Source organism: Sorex araneus, chromosome 5 (assembly GCF_027595985.1).
Source record: "Sorex araneus isolate mSorAra2 chromosome 5, mSorAra2.pri, whole genome shotgun sequence".
Taxonomy (NCBI): Eukaryota; Metazoa; Chordata; class Mammalia; order Eulipotyphla; family Soricidae; genus Sorex; species Sorex araneus.
In genome coordinates, this window is record NC_073306.1 from 206,730,771 (window position 1) to 206,757,594 (window position 26,824).

At 47.9% G+C, this 26,824-nt stretch overlaps 1 protein-coding gene across 1 annotated transcript in view; it reads right to left on the reverse strand.

Annotated features, from left to right (window-relative positions):
- The window catches only part of WDFY3 (WD repeat and FYVE domain containing 3), a 284,440-nt gene that overhangs the window by 21,091 nt on the left and 236,525 nt on the right, over positions 1–26,824 (reverse strand). The window contains 11 exon segments of the mRNA XM_055139598.1: positions 6,718–6,871; positions 8,319–8,425; positions 9,166–9,283; positions 11,653–11,772; positions 11,902–11,956; positions 14,570–14,650; positions 15,541–15,626; positions 17,021–17,141; positions 18,945–19,093; positions 22,680–22,843; positions 24,623–24,791. Of these exon segments, the coding sequence (XP_054995573.1) occupies positions 6,718–6,871; positions 8,319–8,425; positions 9,166–9,283; positions 11,653–11,772; positions 11,902–11,956; positions 14,570–14,650; positions 15,541–15,626; positions 17,021–17,141; positions 18,945–19,093; positions 22,680–22,843; positions 24,623–24,791 (1,324 nt within the window).

Sequence of the window (26,824 nt, forward strand, 5' to 3'; positions counted from 1 at the left end):
GAGTCCTGTTTGCTTTGGGCTTCTCCGGAGTGCTTCTGGCGTGCTGAGTCACCAGCCACCAGGAGTCCTGCTTAGGAACTTCTGCCCCCGGGCCCGGACGAGCTGTCATTCCCATGAAGGAAGCTGGAAGGATGTCTAACTTTCCGGTCTTTGGATCTGAACGCTCCCTTTGCTTACAGGAAACGAAGCCCCATTCGGCTCCTACAGACATTTCCAATATACGGGGTGTTTTGTATTTTGGGTTCTTAAATTCCAGAGTCCTGAAGACAGGTATTTTGCTACAGGTCTTTTAATTGCTTTTTTCCGGTTCCAACACCCATCCCTCACCAATGTGCATTTCCCAACACCAATGTTCCCAGCTCCCCTCAATGCTCCTTCCCTCCGGCCCCCGCCTCTGTGGCAGGCACTTTTCTTTCTCTCTTCTCTGGTGTGTGTGTGTGTGTGTTGTGTGTTGCTTTTTGGGTCACACCCGGCGATGCACAGGGGCTCCTCCTGGCTCTGCACTCAGGAATTACTTCTCGCGGTGCTCGGGGGACCGTATGGGATGCTGGGAATCGAACCCAGGTTTGCAAGGCAAACGCCCTCCCCGCTGTGCTATCACTCCAGCCCCCCTCTTTTCTTTCAGGCATTCTGGTTTGCGATACGGGTACTGAAAGGTCATCACGTCCATCCCTCTACTTACTTTCAACACTCAGTTCTTGTCCAGAGTGATTATTTCTAACTATTACTGTCACACTGGTCCCTTCTCTGTCCTAATCCCCCCTACAATCCTCCCCCCACCACACACACTTGTGGCAAGCTTCCAACCATTGCCCAGTTTTCCCTGGCCTTGGATATTAGTCTCACACTTTTTTTTTTTTCTTTATGCCCCACAAGTGAGTGCAGCCATTCCGTATCTGTCCCTCTCCTGACTCATTTCACTCAGCACGATATTCTCCATGTCCATCCATTTATAAGGAAACTTCAGGATTTCATTTTTCCTAACAGCTGCATAGTATTCCACTGTGTAGATGTTTAATGGCCATTCCTAAAAAAAAAAAAAGCCTCTAGAAACTCAGCTCCCATATAACTTCTGGGGACAGACCATGGGGGCAAAACACACAGCAGAAATGCCATCTGCACCCCTATGTTCACTGTGGCACCATTCACAGAATCTGGAAACAACCTGAGCGCCCGAGAACAGATGGCTATTGATCTTTAAAGTCTATAGAAATGTGTAAGAAGGTGGAGGGGCCGGAGTGACAGTACTTGTGGGTAAGGCACCTGCCTTGCTCAAGGCCGACTAGGACCATGGTTTCAATCCCCAGGATCCCATAAGTTCCCCTGAGCACTAGGAGTGAGTCCTGAGTGCAGAGCCCGGGGTAAGCTCTGAGCACCGCTGTGTGTGGCCTCCAAATGAAAGTATGACAGTGCTCACCAAGCAGTACTTATTCCGTGTATCAGTATCGTATATGGGGATTACACTGTATAGAGTGATAAAATCACTCAGAAAGTGATCTTAAGTCTTGCCAGAGAGGTCATGAATATTAAAATATTCAAAGAAACTGCTATGAAACGTACCTATAACAAAACATTAAATGTGGCTGACAGCTGAGAAAACTGATCTTTTATTATTTTAGACATAACATCCAAAAATTAACTTAAGTCTACAGTTACCCCAGGTAAAAATCAGATGACGATAGTAAAAAAAATGACTTAATAAAATAGTAGTGTTGACTCTCTAGCTTAACAGTGGTTGGTTAGATAAATAGTTGTATCAAAGTTTTCATAAAGAAGTGCTATTGTTCAAATTTTAGAACACAAAGGCAGTTCTAAAAGAGAGCCAATGAACATATTTTCCTGAGAAATAATCCTGTTTTCATCATTGTTATATGATGACTATGTACAATGTGCTATTGACAGAAACAAAAGTCAGTTTATTGTCAAAAAAAAGTTTTGATTTTGTTGGAAATCTACCATTTCGGATAAGGAAAAAGAAAAAAAAAACCAACCAAATACCCTTCATCACAGCCTCAATCTAGTCCCCTTGAAATGTCCTCCGAGCATACTTTGAAATAATAAGTAATACTCTGCAGGATTACTGAGAAATCATCTGCATTTCAAAATTTAGCTCATAATCTCTAAATATGTGTGGCATAATTTTTTACTGACGGTGCTGTCTACCATACAGAATTATCATTAAAAGGGAATATGGTCTGTAGAAAAATCTAGGACTCACTGCACAGCTCGGTGACTCCCTTCATTATTATCTTCATAGCCGAGGGTGTGAGAAACCCACCAGGATTAACACTTTAATCACTCAGTCCAAAGCTGAGGGTTGGTGGTGGGGGTGGGGGTGAATACAATTAAGTGCTCTTCCTTTCCAACATTTATGGTATTTTCTGAGTAAAGAGACAATGCTGTGTTGTCTTTCCTTTATTTGTAGTGAAATTCACATGATAAACATTTCTTTGTTTGGGGGCCACCCTGACAGTCCTCAAGGCTTACTCCTGGCTCTGTGCTTGGGGGTCAATTTCTGATGAGCTTGGGGGACAACATGGGATGCCAGGTATGAACCTAGGTGAGCCACATGCAGGGAGGCGCTCTCCCCTCCCCTCCCCTCCCCTGCTATACTAGAGCTCCAGCCTATAATTAAACATTCTTTAAAGGAGTAATTCAGTAATGTTTAGCACATTCGCATTCAAGTGGTGTTGTGAAAACACTTCTATTCTCTAGTTTCCAATAATTGTTTTTTTCTTTTGGGGTGGGGGTCACATCTGGCAATGCGCAGGGGTTCCTCCTAGCTCTTCACTTCAGGAATTACTCCTGGTGGTGCTTGGGGACCCTATGGGATGCTGGGGATTGAACCCAGGTTGGCTGCATGCAAGGCAAAGTCCTACCCACTGTACTATAGCTCTGGCCCAGTTTTAAAGAATTTTAACCACGCCCTGAAGCAGCCCAGTGCCCGTTCTGCACCTGCTCCTCATCCCTCTCACCTCCTGGTCCTTGCAGTCACCTGTGTCGTCTCACTGGACCCAGCTGTGCTGGATATATATATATATATATATTATATTTTATATATATTATATATAAAATATATAAAATATATTATATATAATATAATATATTATATATTTTGCATTATATATATATTTTGCATTTTGGGTCACACCTGGCGATGCACAGGGGTTACTCCTGGCTCTGCACTCAGGAATTACTCCTGGCGGTGCTCAGGGGACCATATGGGATGCTGGGATTTGAACCCGGGTCGGCCGTGTGAAAGGCAAACGCCCTCCCCGCTGTGCTATCGCTCCAGCCCCAAAGCTGTATTATATCACAGTTCGGGTCTGCATTTTCCTAACGCCCAGTGATGTTGGTTCTCTTTTCATGTTTCTACCGGTCATTTGTATGACTTCTCTGGAAAACTATCTATTCAAATCCCCCTTGCCAATGTTGGAATCAGGTTGTTCCATTGTTTAAAATTTTTGTATTCTGGCTAATTGACATTTATAAACATATCAGTTAGAAATATTCTCCCATTCTCACTTTTACCCCCTTAATAAAATTCTTGGGGATGGAACAATTTCATTTTAACCTTCTGTTGCTGTGTTCTTGTGGCCTCTTTCCCAGCCTGCCCCCTCACCCCACCCTACTGAAGCACCATCCAAGCATGCATTCTAGAGGCAAGTGACATCCCAAGCTTGTGCTTTTAATATCTGAGCTAAACCAAGGTCACAAAGATGTAACTCTGTGACTTCTAAGAGTTTTATAACTCTTAAAATTATCTCTCAGATGTAAATAATTAAAAACAAACAAACAAAAACAACTTCAGGGGCCAGAGCGATAGTACAGCGGGTAGGGCATTTGCCTTGCAAGTGGTTGTCCTGTGCTTGATCCCCGGCATCCCATATGGTCCCTTGAGCACTGCCAGAATTCCTGAGTGCAGAGCCAGGAGTAACCCCTGAGCACTGCCGGGTGTGTCCCCAAAACAGAACCCAAACCAGGAAGTCATTTCAGGAGGGAAGACAATTTGTTAAGAAGGTAGGAGTGTCCATGCCATGTGATCTTTCTCTTATTTACACACTGAAAAGTGTATCACTCCGCTGGGTTTATAAGAAGCCTGGCCTGGCTGAAACAGACTGGTCCAGGGCTTCTGGGCCCCACCCTGTCTCTGCCTCTGGCACTTACATCCCCTACACTCAACTGTCTCGAGGGGCCCCTGGGAATAGAGTGACCTTCTGTAAAGGAAAACTGTAAGTGAATAAAATACACACTACTGTAATGTGGATTTGTTGGCGCACTGTCTACTTGGCTCTTTGAAAAAACTCTCGGTTTTGGGTTTCTGTACTTTAGTATTTTAGTAACTAAGTCCAGAGAAATATCTGCCAGAAATTGCATCACTGCAAATTTGTACTTCTCAGTTATATTCCACAGATGAGTGCAATCTTTCTATGTCTGTCTCTTTCTTTCTGACTCATTTCACTCAACATGATACTTTCCATGTTGATCCATTGATATGCAAATTTCCTGACTTCGTGTTTTCTGACACCTACATAGTATCCCATTGTGTATATATGTATATGTACCCGAGTTTCTTTAACCAGTCATCTGTTTTGGGGCACTCCGTTTTTTTCCAGATTCTGGCTATTGTAAACAGTGCTGCAATGAACATAGAAATGCAGATGCCATCTCTACTATACCTTTTTTCCTCTCTGGGATATATTCCCAGGGGCGCGGGGGGCGGGGTGGAGCTATACTGTGATTCTTGGTGGTAGAATATGTGCACTGGTGAAGGGATGGGTGTTCGAGCATTGTAGAACTGAGACTTAAACCTGAAAACTTTAACTTTCCACATGGTGACTCAATAAAAAAATAAATAAAAAGAAAAAACTCTCAATCCCTCCCATTCTCTGTCCTGAGTCCCTTCTACTGCGCTGCCCTCCTCAAGGGCGAGTCTCAGCCCAATCCGAGAGGAGATTCAATTGAAGGACTTCTCCAGGGTGATTAAGAGCCGCTTAATCACTTAATCTTTTCTACAGAACCTGGAGACAGATTTCAGGCGAATAGAATTGTTGATAAAAATATAAAGAGGAAAGAAATCAAAGCCATTACAAAATATTTTTTTTTGAAAGGGGTGTGGCCCAAGTGGCAGGGCACATCCTTGGCACATCGGGGCCCCGAGTTTGGCCTCTGCAACCACATGGCCTGCTAAGCGTCTCCAGGTCTGACCCTGGAGCATTCAAGCTCTTGGGACCCGAGTACCACCGGGCAGGGCACTGGCTGCGGGTGGCCACAACCCCCGAATTCGAACTATGTCACCCCATATGGAACAAAAATACCAAAGAGGAATTGCTCAACTGTATCAGTTATGAAGATTTTCCTGAGTGTTATTATGTTCATGAAAATTTGTGAGTCATTTATTCATCGAATTAATAAAAGAGAAATGAAAACAGCAATATGTGTAGAAATATTCTAAAGCAGAAGCAATGGGACCTTGAGATGCTTTAAAGGAAAACAGTCCGGAAGGGCCTAGGGAGCAGCTCCCAGGGCCGCAAGCTCCAGCGTGCTGGGCGCCAGAACCAGCCCCCGGGGGCCCCAGCAGGCGGCCCCTGACAGCGGGCGGATGACAAGGAGCCAAAGGCCGGCCGGACAGTGCCAGGGAACAGAGAGAAAACAGGATAATGGACTTTCTTCCCTCTTCAAATGCTGATGTGGGCACTACCTTTACGGCAAATAAAGCATCTGTATTTGATACAGAAAATGGCTGAAAGTTATCCTGAAATCCGAATATGTATGAGCATTCAAGTTAAAGATGAAAGCAAGTCCATGGAGAAGTTTGATACAGGACTCCTGATCAGCTGTCACTGTTTTCACAAAAATATTGACCTCATTGGGACTGGAGGTACAGCAGGTAACTGCATGTGCCTTGCATGCGGCCAGCTGGGATTTGACCCCCAGCACTGCATTTAGTCTCCAGAGCCTGCCTGGAGTGATCCTTGAGCACAGAGCCAGGACTAAGCACCCGAGTGTGGCCCCCAAACAAAGCAAAACAAAACAAAAAAAGAATATTCATCTTTATTCTTTTTTGCTTTCTGGATCATACCTGGCGATGTACAGGGGTTACTCCTGGCTCTACACTCAGGAATTATTCCTGGTGGTCCTCGGGGGACTGTATGAGACGCTGGGAATTGAACCCGGGTTGGCCGCGTGCAAGACAAACACCCTCGCCGCTGTGCTATCGCTCCAGCCCCCATCTTTACTCTTTTTTTTTTTTTTTTTTTTGCTTTTTGGGTCACACCTGGCGATGCACAGGGGTTACCTCCCGGCTTTGTACTCAAGAATTACTCCTGGCGGTGCTCAGGGGACCATATGGGATGCTGGGAATCAAACCCAGGTTGGCCGGCCGTGTGCAAGACAAACGCCCTACCCACTGTGCTATCGCTCCAGCCCCACCATCTTTATTCTTAATGAAATAACTTTCTGCTGATTAGAAGCAATCGGCATCAATTTTTATCTCTTGTTGGTTTGAAACAGTTATATGGGGTTGGAGGCACAAAGTTTTCTTTCTTTGCTTTTAATATTTCATCCTATCCACCCAATGGGAGCAAACACCATCAGCTGAAACCAGGGAGCTCCTCCCTTATTAGCACTGACTGCAGAGAATCCTCGGGAGAGGAGCTCCCTGCTTACGGGGCCTTCCCTGGCCAATGTCCCCGAGACAGTGTCCCATGTACGTACCTAGATCGAAGTTATTGGAGTTGAACAGGAACTCTGGCAGGTAAAAGAATTCGGGGATGAGCTCTTTGACGTCGGCCATGTTGTGCTTCGATGCCGAGTACCAGGCCTCTCGGACGCTGTGGAACATGCGATCAGCCAAGTCGAAGTGGCCGCCCTGTGAGGGAGAGGCAGTGAGTCGTCAGAGACCCTCCCCGGGGAGCGGGTGGGCCAAGTTCACGGCCAGGAAGGCCCAACAGTTACGTCTGGTGGTAGCTGAATTTCCCACTTTCTGAGGTCAAATTCTCAAATGTTCTAGAAGGACACACACAAACAAATCTCATTCTTTGGAGGGAAGGAGGGGCTACTGCCTGCCCCAGGGGTGCTCAAGGCACCTGCTCTGGAAGGAAGAGCTGGGTGGACCACCAGAAAGGAATCTAGGGGCAGGGCAGACAGGACTGCGGGTAAGGCGCTCGCCTGGCACTCGGTGGACTCGGGTTCGAATCCGCACAGCTACCACAAACGGTCCCTGGGGCACCTCCAGGGGTCACTCCTGAGCAGGGAGCCAGGAAGAGCCTCTGAGCACTGCTGGGTGTGGCCCTGCCCGCCCCTCCCCCAAAGAAAGACAATCACACAGGTCAGAGCGCTCGGAAGCAACTCAAATCCAACGTGGTTTCTTTGGTTTCTACCGACTTACAGACCCACCAGTCTCCCCGCCCCAGCCCCCTCTGCCGTGCCTGAAGGGACTGCGGAGTCTGTGTTCGAGAACGAACTTCCTGTAGAACATTCCAGAGTCGGTGCAAGACACACACCAACCCCTGACACCCTTGGGACGGGGACTTCTACGACACGGCCCCACAACTGCTCTGTTCCAGACACGATGGTGCCTTGCCCTAGAACACAGCCCCCCCAGGGACCCCAAAGGACGCCTCTAGGGACCGCCCTGGTGTCTCCTGTGGAAGGGCCTAAGCCACTTGTAACGGTGTGGGGTCTTCCCTCCACGGCCACGGCCACCCCTCTCCAAGGTATGTTCTCCTGACAGCATTGAATCACATTCTAAAATACGTTACAATGATTCACTCTATCCTTCTCTCTCAATGAATGTATGCCAACTCCACTGCGCTGTACGTTTGAGATTTGAAAGAAAAAATGTAGCTTCAGCATTCCCACAAATGAGCTAGACTCAGAAATGTGTTAAAAGATGTGTTTTTGAGGCTGGAGAGAAAATTCAAGGGGCTGAGCCCCTGCTTTGCATGCAGGCCCGGGTTCCATCCCTGGCACCGCCTGGGCCCTCAAGGACCACAGCTAGCGGCCTTGGAGCACCATGCTGGGACACAGCACAGCACTGCCAGGGACGCTGCCTCCAACCCAGAAATAAAGAGCTTCTGTCATTCAATTAGCCCAGGCTGAAAGGCGCATATCTGCCAGAGGGCAGACACCACTGGCTGACTGGCAACTGTCTAGTGTAAACAAATTCTACTTGAGTCATCCTTTTGGTTTGGCAGAACGCTCGCTGGATTCGGACGGACTATTCCTGTCCCTTCAACGGCAAGGCAACATGACTTCTCTCTTCCACAAGCGAGAGGCCTGACCGGGGCAGCGAGACGCCCAGCGCGGGTGCTTGCCTGGAGCCTCAGGAAGATCTGCGTGAAAGGCTCCATCCGGACCAGGTAGGACGCGACGATCATCGCCGACGAGTAGTGGGTCCCGTAGTGGTAGGCGGGCGTCTCTCCTGTCGGAGACAGAGACTGCGTCATTGAGCAGCAGAGAGTACATGCGAAAAACAAGCCTGGCACGGACCCGTGGGCTCGAAACTGCTGGCACCCGGCACCCCCGTGACAATGAGCAGAGCCGGTGTGGCACCGGGAGCCCAGAAGCTTCCTACTGACGCCACTAGCCCTCACTTTTTGGGGTTGCAACTGATGAAATTTTAAGTAGTTTTTCTTACAGTCTCCTCTGCAGGGGAGATTACAGAAGCCGCAGAGGGGACACTAACAGCCTCGGCCTCTCTCTCCTCCACTCTGCCTCGTTGAGGAGAACACACAACAAACACTGAAGGGAACAAATAAACCACCCATGGTGGTAGGTAATCATCATTATTTAAAAAAATATATTTGCCCTGTAACTTCTTTATTGATGGAGGCTCTGTGGTTCATGATGCTGGTCATGATGGTCACTATTATTTCACTACAAAGGGCTTCAGTAAAACAGAGACAGCAAATACACGAAAGTCTCTGTCCTGGGGTAGGCCAAGGGCAGAGGGGTGACTACAGGGAAACTGAGGCAGTGTCCAGCCTGTACCAGGAGACCTGACTTCCTGTTAACTCACGTCTCTAGGCACGGCTGTCACTAGCATGCACGCCCAGCTCTTTCCACTCCACAGCTGTGCACGTGTGTGCACGTCAAGCCTTCCATAGGGCGTCTCTTCTGAAGCTTAGGGACAAAGTCCAACAACAAGAAAACACTCCTCACCGTTGGGGTCTTCCCAGTCTTTGTACCGTTTCTTATACTGAGCTAACCGCTCATCCGTCTGTGCGCCCATGGGCTTCGCCAGGTTTCTGAATGTCTTGGGATTATTAAGATCCACCTCCTAAACGACAAAACGAAGCAGAGTTCCAAGTTACTATGAGTCTTCCATGCTCCCCAGCAAAGGGACAGTGGCTGGAGCAAGGAGTGGTTTATAAATGAGCTCGAGGATGGGATCAGACAGGCAGAAACGGGCTGGCTAACACGTCCAAGAGCCTTGCAGATGGACCCGAGGCAGACTGCTGACTGCTGACGCAGCCTGAAAACAAGGTCTCTGGAAATCGCTTCTTAAAGGAAGTGGTGGAGGTGGGGAATGAGAGAGAAAATCGTCCTCAGACTTCGCAAGGACACAGCAGGAGTCTGCAGGGCGCAAACCTCCAGTTCCTCTCTCCTCCATCACTTCCGAACCAGAGGCGTCAATCTCCGTAGTCTCATCCCTCCTTCCGCATTTTACTGCAACTTTGCGTGAGCAAGTTCTTCTGCATGGTGATTGGAAGGAAAATGAAACTGGGATACTCAGTAATTTGCTTGCCTCCAAAGGACAATGTCACTTCAGACCATTTGGAAGTAACTTTGCAATGTACCAGGGAGTCTTTAAAAAGCTTTATCTACACAAGGCTCAACCCTTAACAACATATTAGTAATCTCTTATAGATGGGCTAAATGACCTCTGGGTGAAATATAATAATCTTCACACACTCTCCTGTAAGGAAAGTCTTTTGGAGCAGTTTCAGCAGTTTATTCATAACAAACAATACAACATAAATTATTCCGGTTCTGCTTTGGGGCAGGGGTTGGGGTTTGGGATGGAAACATCCAAAATACGGTGGGAAGGTGTCATGGTGGTGAGATTAGTGTTTGAATATTACTTGTAATCAAGTATTGTGAACTACTTCACAAAAAATAAAATTAAATTAAAAAAAAAAAAGCTTTATCTCTGGCTGACCTAACTCACTGGAGAGGAAACCAAGAAAGACCTCTGAGTCATTCTGCCCATTTATTTAGTGTCTGGGCCATGCCCCGGGACTCCCAGCTCAGTGCTCGGGCTCCCTGGCAGTGCCGGGCGCAGCACGTGGTGCCGGATCACTACCCTTGCACAGCACATGCTTGGCTGGGCCACTGCCGCCTCTCCCTGGCCCCCGGAGTGTTTTAAAAGCAGAAATTCGAGACGCACATCCACGGGATGTTTCATTTGTCTTTTTATAGGACACTCCAGCCAATTCTGCCAGATCTGTTTTAAAAAGTCTTAGGCAGTAGAAATGGATCTGTGCTTATAAGAACTCTGAATTTCTGAATGACAATCACGGTTATGATGTCCAGTTTATGTTAGGACTAAGCTGCTCTTGTGCCTTCTGCCCAGGTTCATTTTGGAACCAATCAGACCTCTACCGTGTAGCAGGTGAAGGAACAGAGGAAGATTGATGTTTATGTGCAACCGTTCTGGGGTCGATTTTGATTCCTGAGTTAATGACTCAGGATTTGTCTGAACTTCCCTAAGAATTCTTAGCTTGGTATAAAAGATTCCTTCTATTCAACTAGAGTGTTTTAACTTTTTTTTTTTTTCAAGCAAACAATTCAAACTAAAAAGATTTCAATTTTTCAACAGCAATGGATAGAAATTAACAAGAACACTGGAAACCCAACAGCTACTATAAGTTAATTATCCAAGCTTTGTATAAGAATATGAGAAAATGCTTCTCATCTTAGAACAAGAGTCTGTTAACTATAAACTGTAGCACTGTCATCAATTTGCTCAAGCGGGCACCAGTAATGTCTCCACTGTGAGACTTGTTAATGTTTTTGGCATATCGAATACACCACAGGTAGCTTGCCAGGCTCTGCTGCGTGGGCGGGATACTCTCAGTAGCTTGCCAGGCTCTCCAAGAGGGATGGAGGAATAAACCTGGGTTGGCTACATGCAAGGCAAACACTCTACCCGATGTGCTATTGCTCCAGTCCTATAAACTACAAAACAAATTTGAGCAACTGTAGTATCTCTTACTTAAAAAAAAAAAAGGTGCACTACAGGGGCCAGAGAGATAGCACAGTGGGCAAAGTGCTTGCCCTGCATGTGGCTGATCTGGGTTCAATCCCCAGTTACCCAGGATGGTCCCCTGAGCACCACCAGGAATGATCCCTGAGAGCAGAGCCGGGAATATGCCCCGGGCACCCTGCCACGTGTGGTCCAACTCCTCCCAACTCTCCTCAGTGCCCCCACCTGGCCCCCAGCTCCACAAATAAGGTGTCCCAGAGCTGGAGAGACAGTACAGGGGCTCATGTGCTGACCGTGCACGCAACTGACACCAGTTTGATCTCCAGCACTACATATGGCCCCTGAGCACTGCCAGGAATGATCACAGAGCAGGGAGAAACCCCAGACCGTAAGTCAATGAATCAATGGAATTTATTTATGCAAAATGATTTGAGACTGACCTCTGAGTCGTAGTCTGCGAGGATCCAGGGGAAGACGGGGTACTGCATGAGGTCATTGTACGACCTGCCGGCCAAAGTGTTCAAGTGCATCAGATACTGGAAGTTGCTGATTTCACCTCTCTGGAAAAAGACAAACAGAGCAGTCAGTGATTTCTACCATGGATGCATCGGATGAAACAGAAAGTATTTCTAAGCGGACGGCTTATAGCCTCTATATTACAAGAAAGCTCTTATTTTCTCTAAGTTTACCTCCCATCTCTGGGTCACAGACTTCTCTCCAACTAAAGTGCTCAGCAACCCAGATCTAAAAACAATAAATAACAAAAAGTTACAGGTGATAACATTTTAAAGTGGTGTAACATTTTAAGTTATCCAGCAGAGGGATTTTTCAATCAGTGAAACATGAAGTTAATTTAGTTCGCTCCGAAAATTTAGCTGTTAAAATTTAGTCCGTTGCTAACACTGGTTTTGAAATACGAAATAGTTTAGAAACTAATTAAAGAAAGTGGATAACACTGGAAGGAATCACATACAGTCCTGTCTGTGGCTGTTGGAATCACATAAAATAAAGTATTTTCTGGGGCTGCTGTTTTAGCATTTGTATGTCAATTTGTATTTCCTGGAAACCAACGGAGTATGAAATCTTTTACTGTGGGTTACAGCAAAAGTTTGAAACACAGTAATCTAAGCAGTGTGTCAGTGTGTGTGTGTGTGTGTGTGTGTGTCTGTACGAGCATGTGTACACCACACACAGCTGTGCTTGGGACAAGGCGCTACTCCTGCTTCTCTGCTTGGGAATTATTCCAGGTAGTGCTCAGGGGACCGCGTCATTCCAGGGGTTAAACCCTGGGCCTCCAGCACGTAAAGCAGCCCACTGTGTCCTCTCTCCGGCCCAGTGCAAGATTTCATCTTTAATCTGTTTATTTAGTTTTGGAGGGGAGTCACTTGGGTCACACTCTGTGGCTCTGTGCTCTCTTAGGAGGTGCTGGGATTTGAACCAAGGTCCACGGCAGAATGTAAGACTACTGTTTTAGTTCTCTGGTCCCTTGGCTTGAGTTGTTTTTTTTTTCTTTGCGGGGCGGGGGGCGGGGTTGGTTCTTGGGCTACGCCAGGGCTTACTCCTGGCTCCTCCCTCAGGAATCACTCCTGGTTGTGCTCAGGGGACTATCTGGGAGCCAGGGATGGAACGAAGGTTGGCCAGGTGAGAGCAAGCGCCTCCTACTGGCTGCACTATCTCTCACGCCCCTTGACTTTTTATTTGTTTTGGGGTCTTGCCCGGTGCTGCTTGGCTGACCATTAAGAAGCCAGGAATCAAACTCCTGTCAGCTGCATGCAAGACAAACACTACCGGCTGTACTATCTCTCTAGCCCTTGATTTGAGGTGTTTGGTTTTTTTTTTTCTTTTTTAGTTTTTAAAGAATTCATCAATTCAGATCAGACAGTAGCAAGACAATAAAGCTACATGCTGAACACAGACAGTAAATGTAGGAGCAGCTTCTGTATAAGCAGAAAGTAGGCATAATCTACTCTAAGGGAGACTTCATTTCTATACTGAACAACATGAGTGACCAGAGCAGAACACGCACTAAAGTCACAAAAGTGAGCATTTAGGGGGCTGGAGCAATAGCACAGTGGGTAGGGCATTTGCCTTGCACGCGGCCGACCCGGGTTCGATTCCCAGCATCCCATATGGTCCCCTGAGCACCGCCAGGAGTGATTCCTGAGTGCAGAGCCAGGAGTAACCCCTGTGCATAGCCAGGTGTGACCCAAAAAGAAAAAAAAAAGTGAGCATTTAGTATCTGTATTTGCCAAATAAACTGGTTAAAGAAAATAAAAAGCAACAACTTGTAGAGAAATATGTAAACAACATAGCTAGAGGGACACAAGTTCAAATTCAAGTTAACTTACAAATTACAGGATTCCAAGTAAAACTTTGTTTGTTGGGCCACACCTGGCAGTGTCTCACTCCTGGCTCTGTGCTCAGGAATCTCTCCTGGCAGTGCTCAGGGGACCATACGCAGTGCTGGGGATTCAACTGGAGTCGGCTGAGCGTGGCAGGTTCCTTAGCTCCCGCACGATCTCTGAAGCTCTTAAGCCCCTTTCAGTGAATTTATTTTCTTGCACACTAATTTATCATACCAAATCACTGCTGCTTTTCCAAAGTATAGAGTGGTCTAAGTTTCTGAGTAATTACAAGTAAAGCTGGGTATATGTGTTCTTTCTTTTTGGGGGTGTGGGAGAGGGTGGGGAAGGGTGTTAGGTCACATCCAGAAATACTCAGGGGTTAGTCCTAGCTCAGATGTGACCCTAGTAGTGACTGGGGGCCCACGTGGTGCCAGGGACCAAACGGGGGTTGGCTTCCTCCAAGGCAGGCACTTGCACCCCGCACTCTCTCTGTGGGTGTAAGCGTTAACTGCTCAGTCAAGAGCTCTGAGATTCAATGCCGTAGGCCTGGGTTGTGCTCCCTTCGGCCCCTTGTTATACCCTGCTGTGCATCTTTAAGTTCGACATATGAAGGATTATTCTTTCACCATGAGGGTTGATAGATACATATACAGATAATATATATGTATATGTTATCTGTATATGTATATGTATATAAAAATAAAAATATGGACTAATCCCATGGCCCAAACTATAGTACAGTGGGTAGGGTGCTTGCCTTGCACGTGGCCAACCTGGGTGGCCAATTCCTGTCATCCTACATAATTCCTGCCAACGTGGCCAATTTTTGTCATCCTCTATAATCCCTGAGCCCCACCAGAAGTGCTCCTTGAGCACAGAGCCAGGAGTAAGCCCTGAGCCACTAGGTAGATCCCCAGAAAAACAAACAAAACTATGCGATAATCCTTCCCAGGGAGAGCAACTTTGGTCCTTTCACTGTGAAACGAGGGTGGGCAAGACGCCGACAGCTTACCCCTGTTCCACGCTCGTGTTTGGCCGTTGTCCGGACACAGACTCCGAGCTGTCTGTCAGAGACGGAACTACAGCCAGAAACCTGGAAAATTTAGAAAAGAGTAAAAACAATGGAGACGGAGCCAGAATCTCACCGACAAAGAATGATTCCTTCAGAGGTTAATTACTGCATTTACACAAAGTTAGAATACTTTGCCTTTTTTTTTTTTTGGGTCACACCTGGCGATGCACAGGGGTTACTCCTGGCTCTTCACTCAGGAATTACTCCTGGCGGTGCTCAGGGGACCCTATGGGATGCTGGGAATCGAACCTGGGTTGGCCGTGTGCAAGGCAAACGCCCTACCCGCTGTGCTATCGCTCCAGCCCCTAGAATACTTTTCTGAAAGAGAGTAGATGAGATCTTTCAGGTATACTGAGTAACATACACCTCAGGAGTGAAATCTACCCATTGGAGGGTGAATCTTCACACGTGCCCAACCCACTGTACTATCTCTCCAGACCCTAAAGTACTGTATTTTTTGTTTGAGGTTCTGGGTCACATCCTGGCTCAGAAATCACTGCTGGGTTGCTCAGAGGACCCTATGGGATGCCTACACCAGGTGTGAGAAGATCCCAGAACAGCAGAATCACTTAGTCACAGGCTGGTCATCTCCCTTCAGATGGAAATGACCAGCCTGTGACCCCCTTCACAGGCACGGGACAGTGAGCACAGACTGAAGGGTTCGCTGGACCAACGGTTTCACTTCCGTGATGTGCAGGAAGAGGCTGATGAAGCCTGTCAATCAAAGAAGAAACCTGCCCCAGCCCCATCCGCCAGCACAGGCGCCCTGTGGGATGCCTGCACCTAGCGTGCACGTGTACTGACCCGGCTGGAACCCAGACTCCGGGGCTGCCTTTCTCGCCTGACGTCAGCTGAGTAAGAACCACGGGGAAGGGTCCCTGCCCGGGTTCCGGCCTCCCCCATAAACGCACCTCTGATAGACTTTGTTTCGAACGCCTTTCTGGAAAGCCAGCAGGTAATTCCGTCCGTCTCCAGAGAAAACTTCCACGGCAATAGGCTGAAATGATCACAGGGAACATAAAGAAAATAAACAAATCTGGTCACAGATGAACTTGCCCTAGCTTACTTACAATGCTGAAGATGAGCTGGTTGACAGGCAAGCATTTTTATTTCAGTTTTTTCATTAGTGTCATCTTGGTTGGGGGGAGGGTCACCATCGGGGGAGGTCCTGGGCTCCGGGATCGCTCCCGTCGGGCTGGGGTTCCAGCTGGGGCTGGCCCACGATGTGTAAGGCAAATGACATTACCTGTGCTATGTCTCTGGAGAGTATCTCTATTTTCCCCCTCAAACTATATTTTGTGAAAGCATCACGAGTTGCAAAGTTTTCATACTTGGCAGTTTCATCCTCCCTGCACCAGTGTCCCCAGCCCCAGCCCTGGCCTGCCATCTCGATGGCGTCTTTTACGGTTGGTTATTAGAGCTGGTTTCCATGTTGCTGATCGGTGGCTTGGATACTTGGCTCTGTCCTTCTTCAAACCGCCCACGTACACAGGGGAATCCAGGCACCCCCCCCTTTAAGCCGTTGCATTTCCACCCCCCCCAGAGACTCTAATCTCTGATCACACATTGATCACACTGTGTGTGATATGTGACACTGATCACACATCAGTGATCTCATCCTATGCTTGTTCTTCTTTTGGCTTACTTCATTTAGCACGATATCTTCCAGTTCTGCTCATGTGGCAGCAAACTGGGTGATTTCACGATTCCCTACCGGTGCATGTTTTGTGTGTCTAGACCACCTCTTTAGGACCCACCGATCTATGTGGGACATCGAATCTGGTTCTGGATCTTAGCTCTGTACCCAGTACAAAGCACATTTTAAAAAATCATGAATTCCCAGAAGATCAAATCTTAAAATAAAGATCTACTCTTTTATGCTTAATTTGGTTTTAAAACTGCAAAGAAAATAATCTTCTCTTCCATCCTGTGTTGTCCCTTCAACACTCATCTTGCTAATTTCTACTCCCAAGAAGCCGCGTTCTCTCTTGAACACACATTTCTTTCTCTCCCTCACATATTTATAAAATTGGTTTCAATAAAAACTATCTTAATTCAAAAGTGAATTTTCTAAGGAAAATAATGGTAAAACACAGCAATTATAAAACTGTAACTTGGCAAATTTCTAGTGAGAATGTAAGTCTTCTACTGAAGGACAATTACAATGTTAAGTTGGATGGGGGACAGGGAATGATGGGGAACAAAGACATCACTCAGTTTGGCCCGTAAGAGGAGCTGGCTGCATTACAACAGGATCTCCAGGTGACAGGAGTTTCTCTTTCCCTCCAGGAAATTCAGGGAAGACCTAGGACTAAGGTGGATCCCAGAGAGGGGGTTCACGGCCCGTGTGAGTGTGAAGACAGATGACAGATGAGTCAGCCAGCCACACACCTGCAGGAGATACCTCCTCTTGTGCACCTCCCGGATGTCTTCATACGCGAAGATGCTGCATGTTCTCTTGAGCTGGCTGGGGCTCTGCCGGGCTCCTCTGGGGATGATGGGCTCATGCATGCTACACGCGATGACACAAACACAGAGAGGATCAACTCGCTGCCCCAAGGGTGTGCGATTTTCATCACAGAAATGAGAGTGGGGAACACCCAGGTATTCGGGACCCGTGATGAAAACACCAGGACTCAAGGGGTCGGGACTGGGCTGTCCCTTCCCTTCACCTGCCTCCCCGGGGTGCTGGCTGTCACGCCCATGAACTGCCTCCAGATGCCATTAAAGCACATCAGCGACCTTGATCCAGAGACTCACAAACAAAGCACAGGACCAAGCAGCTCGATGCAGGGATGGCTCCGGCCCCCAAATATTAAAATTTTTAGAATCCCAGGAGCACGTGACTGCTTTTGAGGCATCTCATACTGTTTTTCTGTTTTGTCTGTTTTCTTGCTTTTTTTTTTTTTTGGTTGAATCACCGTGAGACAGACCCTTACAACATCTTATACTTTTCATAACAAGCAATACAAAATAAACGATCTAGCATCTGCCTGTGGGCAGGCTTGGGTGGTGGTGGGAAACTTCGAAATAATGGTGGTGGGAAGGTGTCATGGTGGTGGGATTGGAGTTGAAATTTTGAATGGAATCAATTACTATGAACAACTTTATGAAAATATTGTTAAAAATTTAAAAAAAAGAGTGAAGAACAATATCTAAGAATATTCAGTTCAAATCAAAGTGTCGAGAGAATAAATTTTCAGCTGTTTAGCAAACACAAACCCCCACTGGGTATAGCAACATCCAGTCTGGATCTACAGTCTTTAAAGCTGCCTCGAAATAAGGGTAATTCACATTTCTTAAAAAATTTCTTTCAGGGGCTGGAGCAATAGCACAGCAGGCAGGGCATTTGCCTTGCACATGGCCGACCCGGGTTCAATTCCCAGCATCCCATATGGTCCCCCAAGCACTGCCAGGAGTAATTCCTGAGTGCATGAGCCAGGAATAACCCCTGTGCATTGCCGGGTGTGACCCAAAAAGAAAAAAAAAATTCTTTTAAAATCAGAAAAAAAATCAACTTTTGGGTCTCAGAAAATGTTCGCATATTTGTGGATTTATAGAAGCAAGTACTGTCACAGAATATGATTTTAATTATTTTTGTATAAAGCAGTGGATACAATGAGGTCACAATGTGCTCCTGATGGCTACTGGAAAGAACTGTCTGAAGCACCTTCCAGAAATGAAATATGGAACCAAATCTACATCTGACAGCGTTAGTGTTCAAAGTGCCCCTCAAAGTGCTCTGGGGAGGAAAGCGCCTGCTGCTTTTACAAGCCGCCAGCCTTTCATCTCGGTTTTCAAACGCAGCTTTGTCTGTCTTCTAGTCGCCCAACACCCACTACCACTTTCATCGGGGACGGGCAGAAAAATAGAAGATGGATCAAACGCAAGTTAATTCCCGGACCAAAAGGTGACGGCCAGGGAGAGGCCCAGGCTCTGCTGGGAACGAACCCAAAACAAACAAAAATACTCCCTTGATGTTGCCTGTGCTTCTGCCCCGGCTCTAGCACAGCTCATGGACAGACTTTCTTTGGGTTTCTGGGGGCCACTCAGAGTGCTCAGGGCTTACCCCTGGTGGCGCTGGGAGGACCATATGGGATGCTGGGAATTGAACCCGGGTCGGGTGAGCACCAGGGAAGCGCCCCACTGCTGTACCCTCTCTGGCCCCACAATTTTTACTGGATATGCATAGAAAGTGAGAGACGATAATAATAAAAAACATCACAAGCTTTGGAATTAAAAAACCAACAAATAAACACGAGTCCTTGTTTTCGGAAGAGAGCTGTGCTTTTTGTCTCTTCGTTCATCTACTTACTTTGGAGGTAAGGTTTCGATGTCTCTGATTTCCCTGGTTGCTGTCATTGTAAATCCATCGATGACGTAAAAATGTTCTTTCCCAAAGAGCAGCAGGCCTTCGCTGGTGTCGAGGCCCTGGACGCGCGCACAGCGGTACATATGCTGGATCTGTAAAGGAAGCCATCGACGTTTGGTACTTTAAAAATAAAAATCAGATAATTTCTTTTGTGATATAACTGAAGCAAAAGGAAAAGGTTTTTAACCATGGATCTGATGGGCGACAGAACTTGACCGAGCAGTCATTCTGCAAAGACAGCCTTTGGGGGTAATCATATGGAAGCGTGGAGCACGGAAGGCTACACTTGGGTTTGCAGCTGACTCTGGTAAACGGGAACAACCCATCACTCAGATCCCAGCCCCGTCTATTCCACTCGCCCGCCCACCGAGGCCTCCCAATGGTCACTGAGTCCTCAAGGTTCCAGACGCATCACGCAGTTACGTGAGGAGGGAGACAGAGCAAAGAGAGGCAGGAGAAGGAACTGAGGCTCCCAAAGGGCTGACGGGGCTGTGGACTTTGGGAGGTGAGATGACACACAGCAAAGAATGGCAGCAGAAAGTAAAGTGAAATTTACCAGTTACACAGGCGGGGTTGGGGGCTGGGGAGGTGGGGGGGTTGGGGGGAGGTATACTGTGATTCTTGGTGGTGGAATATGTGCACTGGTGAAGGGATGGGTATTTGAGCATTGTATAACTGAGACTTAAACCTGAAAGTTTTGTAACTTTCCAATGGTGATTCAATAAAAGAATAAATTAAACAAACAAACAAACAAAATGGCAGCAGAGACCAGCAGTGGCCAACGGATGCCCATGTTGTACCATGCATGACCCAGAGTCTTAATTTCTGTTAGCATCTGTGTCCTCACTTGTGGTTTCTAATGTACTGCATTAGCTTACGGATCGGGAGATTCTGTACACAGGCAGGGGCGAAGTCGCTGCCTGTCTTCCTTCCACACAGCCTGATCTGCTCTTTCCCCTGAATAACCCCTGGGACAGGAGCTGGCACGAGTGTCCCTTCCACCCCCCACCTGGAGCCTGCCCGCCTGCAGGCTGCCATGCCATTGTAAAATGCCCAACTTGGCCGACACTGCATTCTCCCTCGTAGGAGGAAGGAATTTTCAATCTTTCAAAATCAGCATTGTTCTCTCTCACAGGCAGGATCAAGTTCTTAGTTAAAAAATCCCCTTCTTGCTTAAATTCAGTTCAACAGGAGTCAAGGGAAAGAAATCAGCAACGGCATCAAAGTCAAACAAATGTCACGTAAATGTCAGTTGGAACACACTCTCTGGCCTATTCAGACTCAAGGAAACTAGAGCAGAGCACTGTCCTTGTAAGACAAAAGGTTTACCGAATGACAAAAAAAAAAAAAAGTTTTAAAAAAACTCCAATGTTTGCAGTACATTTGAACAAATCTGCCAATCAGTGAGGAATATTATAAGAAGGTGTAATGTATAAACTGCTGAGAGACACCCTGGTATAGATGGTGATTCCTAACACCGCATGGTCCCCTGAGCCCCGAGCATCACCAGGTGTGGCCCCACCAAAGGAACAAAGTTCACTTCACAGGGGCACAGCTGGGAGAATTCTAAAATACGCAAAGGATGATGCAGCCAGTGTCCTGATCAAGAAAGGCAATTTGTGTGTGTGTGTGTGTGTGTGTGTGTGTGTGTGTGTGTGTGTGTAAGCATGCACCCTACTTTTTATTGGCACTGGTCCCAGCAGTGCTCTACCCAGCTGGTAGCTTCGTGGCTCAGGGGTGCTCGGGGGCCATCAGGGCTACACTTGGTGGTGTGGGGATCAAACTCGGGCCTTGCAGATGCTAGGCAATGGAGACAATTCTCTAGTGCACGCCCCCCCCCCCCCCGCCACAAGATTTTTGTTTTGAGGCCGCACCCAGTGGTGCTAAGGTTTACTCCTGGCTCTGTGCTCAGGGGCGGCCCCTGGCAGGCTTGGAGGTCTGTATCATATGCTGAGATGAGCAACAGCTTGGCTGGGTGCAGAGCCCGTGCCTTACCGACTCCACTGTCTCTTCAGTAGAGACTTCATGTTGCTCTGTGTTTATGACTTAATGAACCTGTACAATCAGATGATTATTTTGTTCCTGGTCAAGAGTATATAGAATGGAACTTTAAAAGCTGTATGCTATTTTGAGGTTTAGCTTCCGAGTAATAAGTATTTCAAGGGTTACACACAAAAAGTAACAGAACAGGCAAAAGAGAATATCCTTTAGAAAGGCTCATATTCACTATATATTCATTTACTCCTTCATTCATTTATCCCTGCATTTATTCAACCGATCGTTCCTTCACTCACACGTCTATTGGATGTCTATTAGGTGATTGTAGCTTTGTAAGGCAATGAGATAGGAATAAGAAACACCGCCTGCCCATAGGAACATACTTTACAGGCAGAGACGGACACAGCCACAACATAATCACGGCAGATCTACACAGCCTGGGGTATAAGAGGCCCCAGAGCACAGAGGAGGGAGTCGAACTGGGCCTGGTGGACTTGCTGAATCTGGACCTTCAACACGTGGAGGTAAAGGAGACTGTGTCCATGGGTGTTGGCAGGAGAGAGGGCAGGGCAGGGAAGGGGCATTGGGGGTGGGGGGTGCTGGGAACTGAATCCGAGTCGGCTGAGTACAAGGCCAATGCCTCCCCGCCACACACTCGCTTTAGTCCCAGAAGGGGCCTTCTAGCAGAGGACAACGGGACATGCGCAGAGTAAGACCAGCAGGCCACGGGTTCTAGCCGGGAGCTAGAGGGCACACGGGGATGCCCAGAAGTCTGGGGCAGCGGCGGGTGCGGGAGGCTGGGGGACAATGAGAAGGGCAGGCAGCTGTCTGTGCCCGGAGAACAGAGAAGGAAGACACAAGACGGGGGCGGAGGCACAGCTGCGGCGTGGCCTGATCAAGGAGAGGTCGAGGCAAACCAAGGTGAGCGGACGGAAGTGCTTAGCAGCTGCCCACCTGGGTTGGAAGCAGAGGCTGGTGCCCAGAAGGGTTCAAAGGACGATGGGGCAGGAGTTAGCCTTGCCTGGAGGGGTCGGGCTGTCCCCCCCAAATCTGCCTCCGGGCGCCACCTCAGTGCACCAATAGCCCGGGTCCACAGACGCCCAACTGGACCCCAAAATGGATTAGGGCCCTACGGAGATGTCTCTGGCACCCACCCATTTACAATCCAGGGTTCCAGAAGTGTGCGGCCTTTTGCAGCCATACGAGCTCTCATGATCTTTAAAATGAGCAAGGGAAAATAAATAATCTAGCGTCTGCCCCTGCCAGGCAGGCTTGAAGGGCGGTGGGAAAATCAGAGCCAAAAATAATGCCCCAAAGTGGAGAGAGAGAGCAATGGGGGAAACGGTCTGCCATAGAGGCAGGCTGAGGACTGGGATGGGGGGCGGGGACACTGGAGACACTGGTGGTGGGGAATGTGCACTGGTGAGGGACGGGTGTTCGATCGTTGTATGGCTGAATCTCAAACACGGAAGCTTTGGAACTATCTCACGGTGACTCCATAAAGAGTTCAGCCCGCCTGGTGCAGCACGCTGCCCAGTGAGCTCCAGAGTCAGGCCCTCCTGAAGATGACAGAGGGGAGTACCAAGTCGGCACAGTACTCAGCACTGCAGACCAACAGACTCCCGAGCAGCCCGGTGCCGTGGGGAGGTGGCCCTCATGTGCTTCTCGGAGCTGTGGTACCTTTTCTCCTTCCTCCAAGAGGCGCAATAAGGTGGTGTTGTCCGTCTTCTCCTCCTCCTCTATCGAGTTGCCCTCGGCAATCTGGTCCTGGAGCTGCTCTTGGTTTTCCTCATCTCCGCCATCAGGTGCTGATCGAGACCGTTTCAGAGGTGGCTTGACCAGGCCTGGGGAAGAAGAGACAAACGAGTGGGCTGTGTGACCGGGTGCAGCCCGGGGAAGCAGCTTGGCCCCTCCAAAGATGCCGATGTGCAGTGACTCTGCAAGGTACAGAGGTAGCATGACCCCAGAGAACGACACCCTCTCTGCAGCCAACTGTCCCGTCCTCTCCGGACTCACTGCCCATCTGCACCCCAGCGTCCAGACTCAGCGGCCGTAGAGGACTGCTGTCAGGTCAGGGAGCTCACTTGAGTGAAGCCTTCAGTGCTTTCTAAACTCTCAGAAGTGTCGGTTCATACGAACAGGGAGAGGATACTTGTTCCCCTCAGATATGACAAAGGGCTGAAATCCAGGAGACAGACTTAAAGCACTTGCAATACTTAAGCACTAAACAAACAAATCTGTTCAAAAAAAAACCACCAAAAACAAAAAGGGAGAATGGGCGAGCAGACACTTGTTCAAGGAACCCTGTAACGGTCAGTAGGTCTTGCAAAAGTGATGGTCACTCAGGGAAACGCCAATCAGAACAATGACAATGAGTTCACACTTCACACTTTGCCCCAGTGAGACGCACTCATCAGAAGGAAATGGTCCTCCCTGGAGCACTAGCTTGCTTGCTTAACTATTTCTTCACTTGCTTTTCCCACTCTGGAGAAGCCTGCTTGGATCAGGACTGGGCCTCCTCCACCCAGGTCCCCGTTTTCCAGTAGCTTGGCAGTCACACCCACAAACTGCCCCTGGTGCCATGTAATCCCAGCAACAGCCAAGATCCAGAGACTATAAAACAAAGCTCCTGGAAAAGAGTGATGCAGAATCTCACACAGCAGAGCCTGGCAAGCTACCCACGGTGTACTCGATATGCCAAAAACAGTAACAATAATGGGCCTCATTCCCCTGACTCTGAACACAACAGGGACAAATGAGACGTTACTGGTGCCTGCTCGAGCAAATTGATGAGCAACGGGATGACAGTGATACAGTGAAAGCTGTCTTGCTTCACCATAAATAAATTAATTAAAGAAAAGGAAGTATTGAAAATTAGAGAAATTAATTAAAGAAATTAAAGAAAGAAACTATTTTACCAATAGCCACTATTGGTAGAAATGTCTTCTGGTTTCAGTTCAGCAAAGAACGGGGTGGTCCGGGCGATACCCGACAGTGCTCAGGGTTTACTCCTGGCTCTGTGCTCAGGGATCACTCCTGACAGGGTGAGGGGGAGACCTTCAGGGGTGCTGGGGATCAAACCCGGGTCAGCCGCATGCAAATCAAGCACCCCACCCCGTGTTCTACTGCTCTGGCCCCAGTAGTTATTTTAATTTTATAGATGGGCATCAAGTCCTAAGGGCCTTTCCCTAAAATAGCAGGTGCCAATAGGAACTCTGCCAGGTACAGTAAAAACTTATGAAAGCCTGGGGCACGTGACGTTTCTCCGTAGGGGGAGCTTGGGGTTGGGGCCACGTTGGGGACCCCACACAGAAGGCAAGCTGCCCTCCAGCCCTGGGCCTGCGACAGACCGGAAGTCAGTCTTTCCAAGGGAGATGTGCAGAACCTGTGGGGATATGGATCGGACACGGGTGGGTCCTTGGCAGTGAGCCCCACTGGTCACAGCTGCTCAGATCTTCACGCCAAAGCAAAGCAACGCTCTAAAAATGACTGTCCACCAAGTGCCATTTCAACATAGCTTTGACTTATAGTCCCCTAATCAGAAATGATCTTGAAGGTCTTTAAAAGGAGAAAAAAAAACAAACACCCAAATATTGTCACTAGACGCAGCGAGGAAGGCTGACCTTTGACCTTAGCGATGGCATCCTCCCCGTGCTCCGGCTCTTGCTGGGCGGCTTCTCCCTCCGAGCTCTCCACGATGGCATCCTGGACGAAGGCCGCGTTGCCCGAGGCAAGGCGCATGTAGTACTCCTTGCTGTCGTAGCTCACGGCCCTCCGGTACCGCGCGGGCTTCTGGGACACGAGCAAAGAACGGGCTCAGACGGCTGGCCCAGGACAGGAGGGGCCACACGAGGGCCAAGTCTCCTGAGGGAAGGCGCAGCCACAACCCTGCCTCACACAGTTCCTTCCTCCCGAGGCTCTTTCTTAGAGAACCCGCTTCTGGACGGTCAACCCGGATCTCTGGTTCCGTTTTTCCCTCGTTAAAATCCCACAGACCCATTGCGGAGTCACAGCTAAGACAACGGGATCCGTGGCTTCTGTTTCCTCAGAATGGAAAGCAGCACCTTCTCCTCCCTCTGTGGCACTGGGAGCGGGAAGGCCTGCTCCCACCCAAGAGCCCCGGCCTCCGCCTCACAAAGCACCACACTCGCCTCACTGCGCTGCCGCCTCTCTGGAGAAACCCTCCTCCCTGGGCGAAAAACAAGCCACCACAGGCCCACGTGGCCGTTCACCAGAACATTCTTGATGTCTGCTGTGTGAAAGGGTAAGATCCTCGCCCTGCTACCACTCTGACTTATCAAGCACTCTGGAAGTCCGTATTGAAGGAGGAATTTCGTTGAGATAACTAGGCATGATTGCATTATTATTATTATTTTTTTGCTTTTTGGGTCACACCCGGCGATGCTCAGGGGTTCTAGTTGCTCTAGATGCTCCAGGGTAACTCCTGGTTCTACACTCAGGAATTACTCCTGGTGGTGCTCAGGGGACCATATGGGATGCTGGGATTCAAACCCGGGTCGACCGCGTGCAAGGCAAACGCTCTACCTGCTGTTCTATCGCTCCAGCCCCAATTGCATTATTTTTTGGTATGCCATATAAACCCATCTCTTTCTTAGAATAATTCCCATTTATCCCCATCGCAGGTTCTCTAGCTGACCCAATCAATTTCTCTCAAAATGCTAAGACAAAGAATACCTAAAATTCCTACAAAACTACAGAAATATAGGGGAAAATTACTGTATGTTAGATACAGGTTCTTCAGAATTAGGCACAGAATTTGGAATAATAATTAAGAAAAACAATTAGGAGTTCAAAACACATTTTAGAATGTTTTCTTTTAAACATGTTACTACTTTCTCACCTGTGAGTGACAATAATGAAAAATACCCTTTCAGGCTTGTGTAGGGAATAAACATTATCTACAATGACTTTTTAAGATCTTTTTTAAGAAATGTTTTCAACTTAAGTGGAAAATAAATGTCCAGTTGGCTGGAAATAAGTCAATGAAAATACTGAAGACATTTTGATATCCAAAGACGCCTAACTGGACCCACACTCCCCTTTTCTTATCTCGGGTCCAAGGCTGGGGTTAAAGAGCTATCAGCTAACTAAGGAGAGATATGCAGCTAACGGAAATGAAACGTTGTACGATAAAATGTTAAAATCATATAAAAACAGTAACTGTGGCCCAATCTGATGAACACTAAGAAGACGGCATTGCTTTTAAAGTGAAACAAAGCACTTAGCTCTGCACTATCCATTCTCCAGGAAGGATGAATTACTTTCAGCTCAGAGTTGTTCAGGTTTAAACAGGTGGAAGCACAGTTAGTGATGGGCAAGACAATTCAGAGACACGGCTCAACGCCTACTCGGCCACTCATTTCCCATCTTTGAAACTGGAGCTAAAGCATTCTTGCCCCCTACGTATTCTGAGGCACAGTCTGGCATACCAAAGAACCATTAAACTGCATTATGCACAGAATCTCTCTGGAGAAGTAAAGCAATCACAGGGGCTGGGGAGAGACCCCAAAGGGGCTGCACACGCCTGGCAACGCACAGGCCCAGAGACTGATTCCTGGTGCTGTGCATCTCCCACACTGGTGGGGTCAGGGAGCACTGTTTCAGGAGCCCAAGCACCAAACTGTCAAGGGGGCCAGCTCTGCACCTGGCAGAATGTGGGGCCAATATGGCCAGAGACCACACACCCTTCCCTGAAGGAGTGTAACTCACACCTTTTTAAAAAAGATTACAAGTTAAATTGTATTTTATTTATTTTAAAAAATATTTTTTTCTTTTGGGGTCACACCCAGCGATGCTCAGGGGTT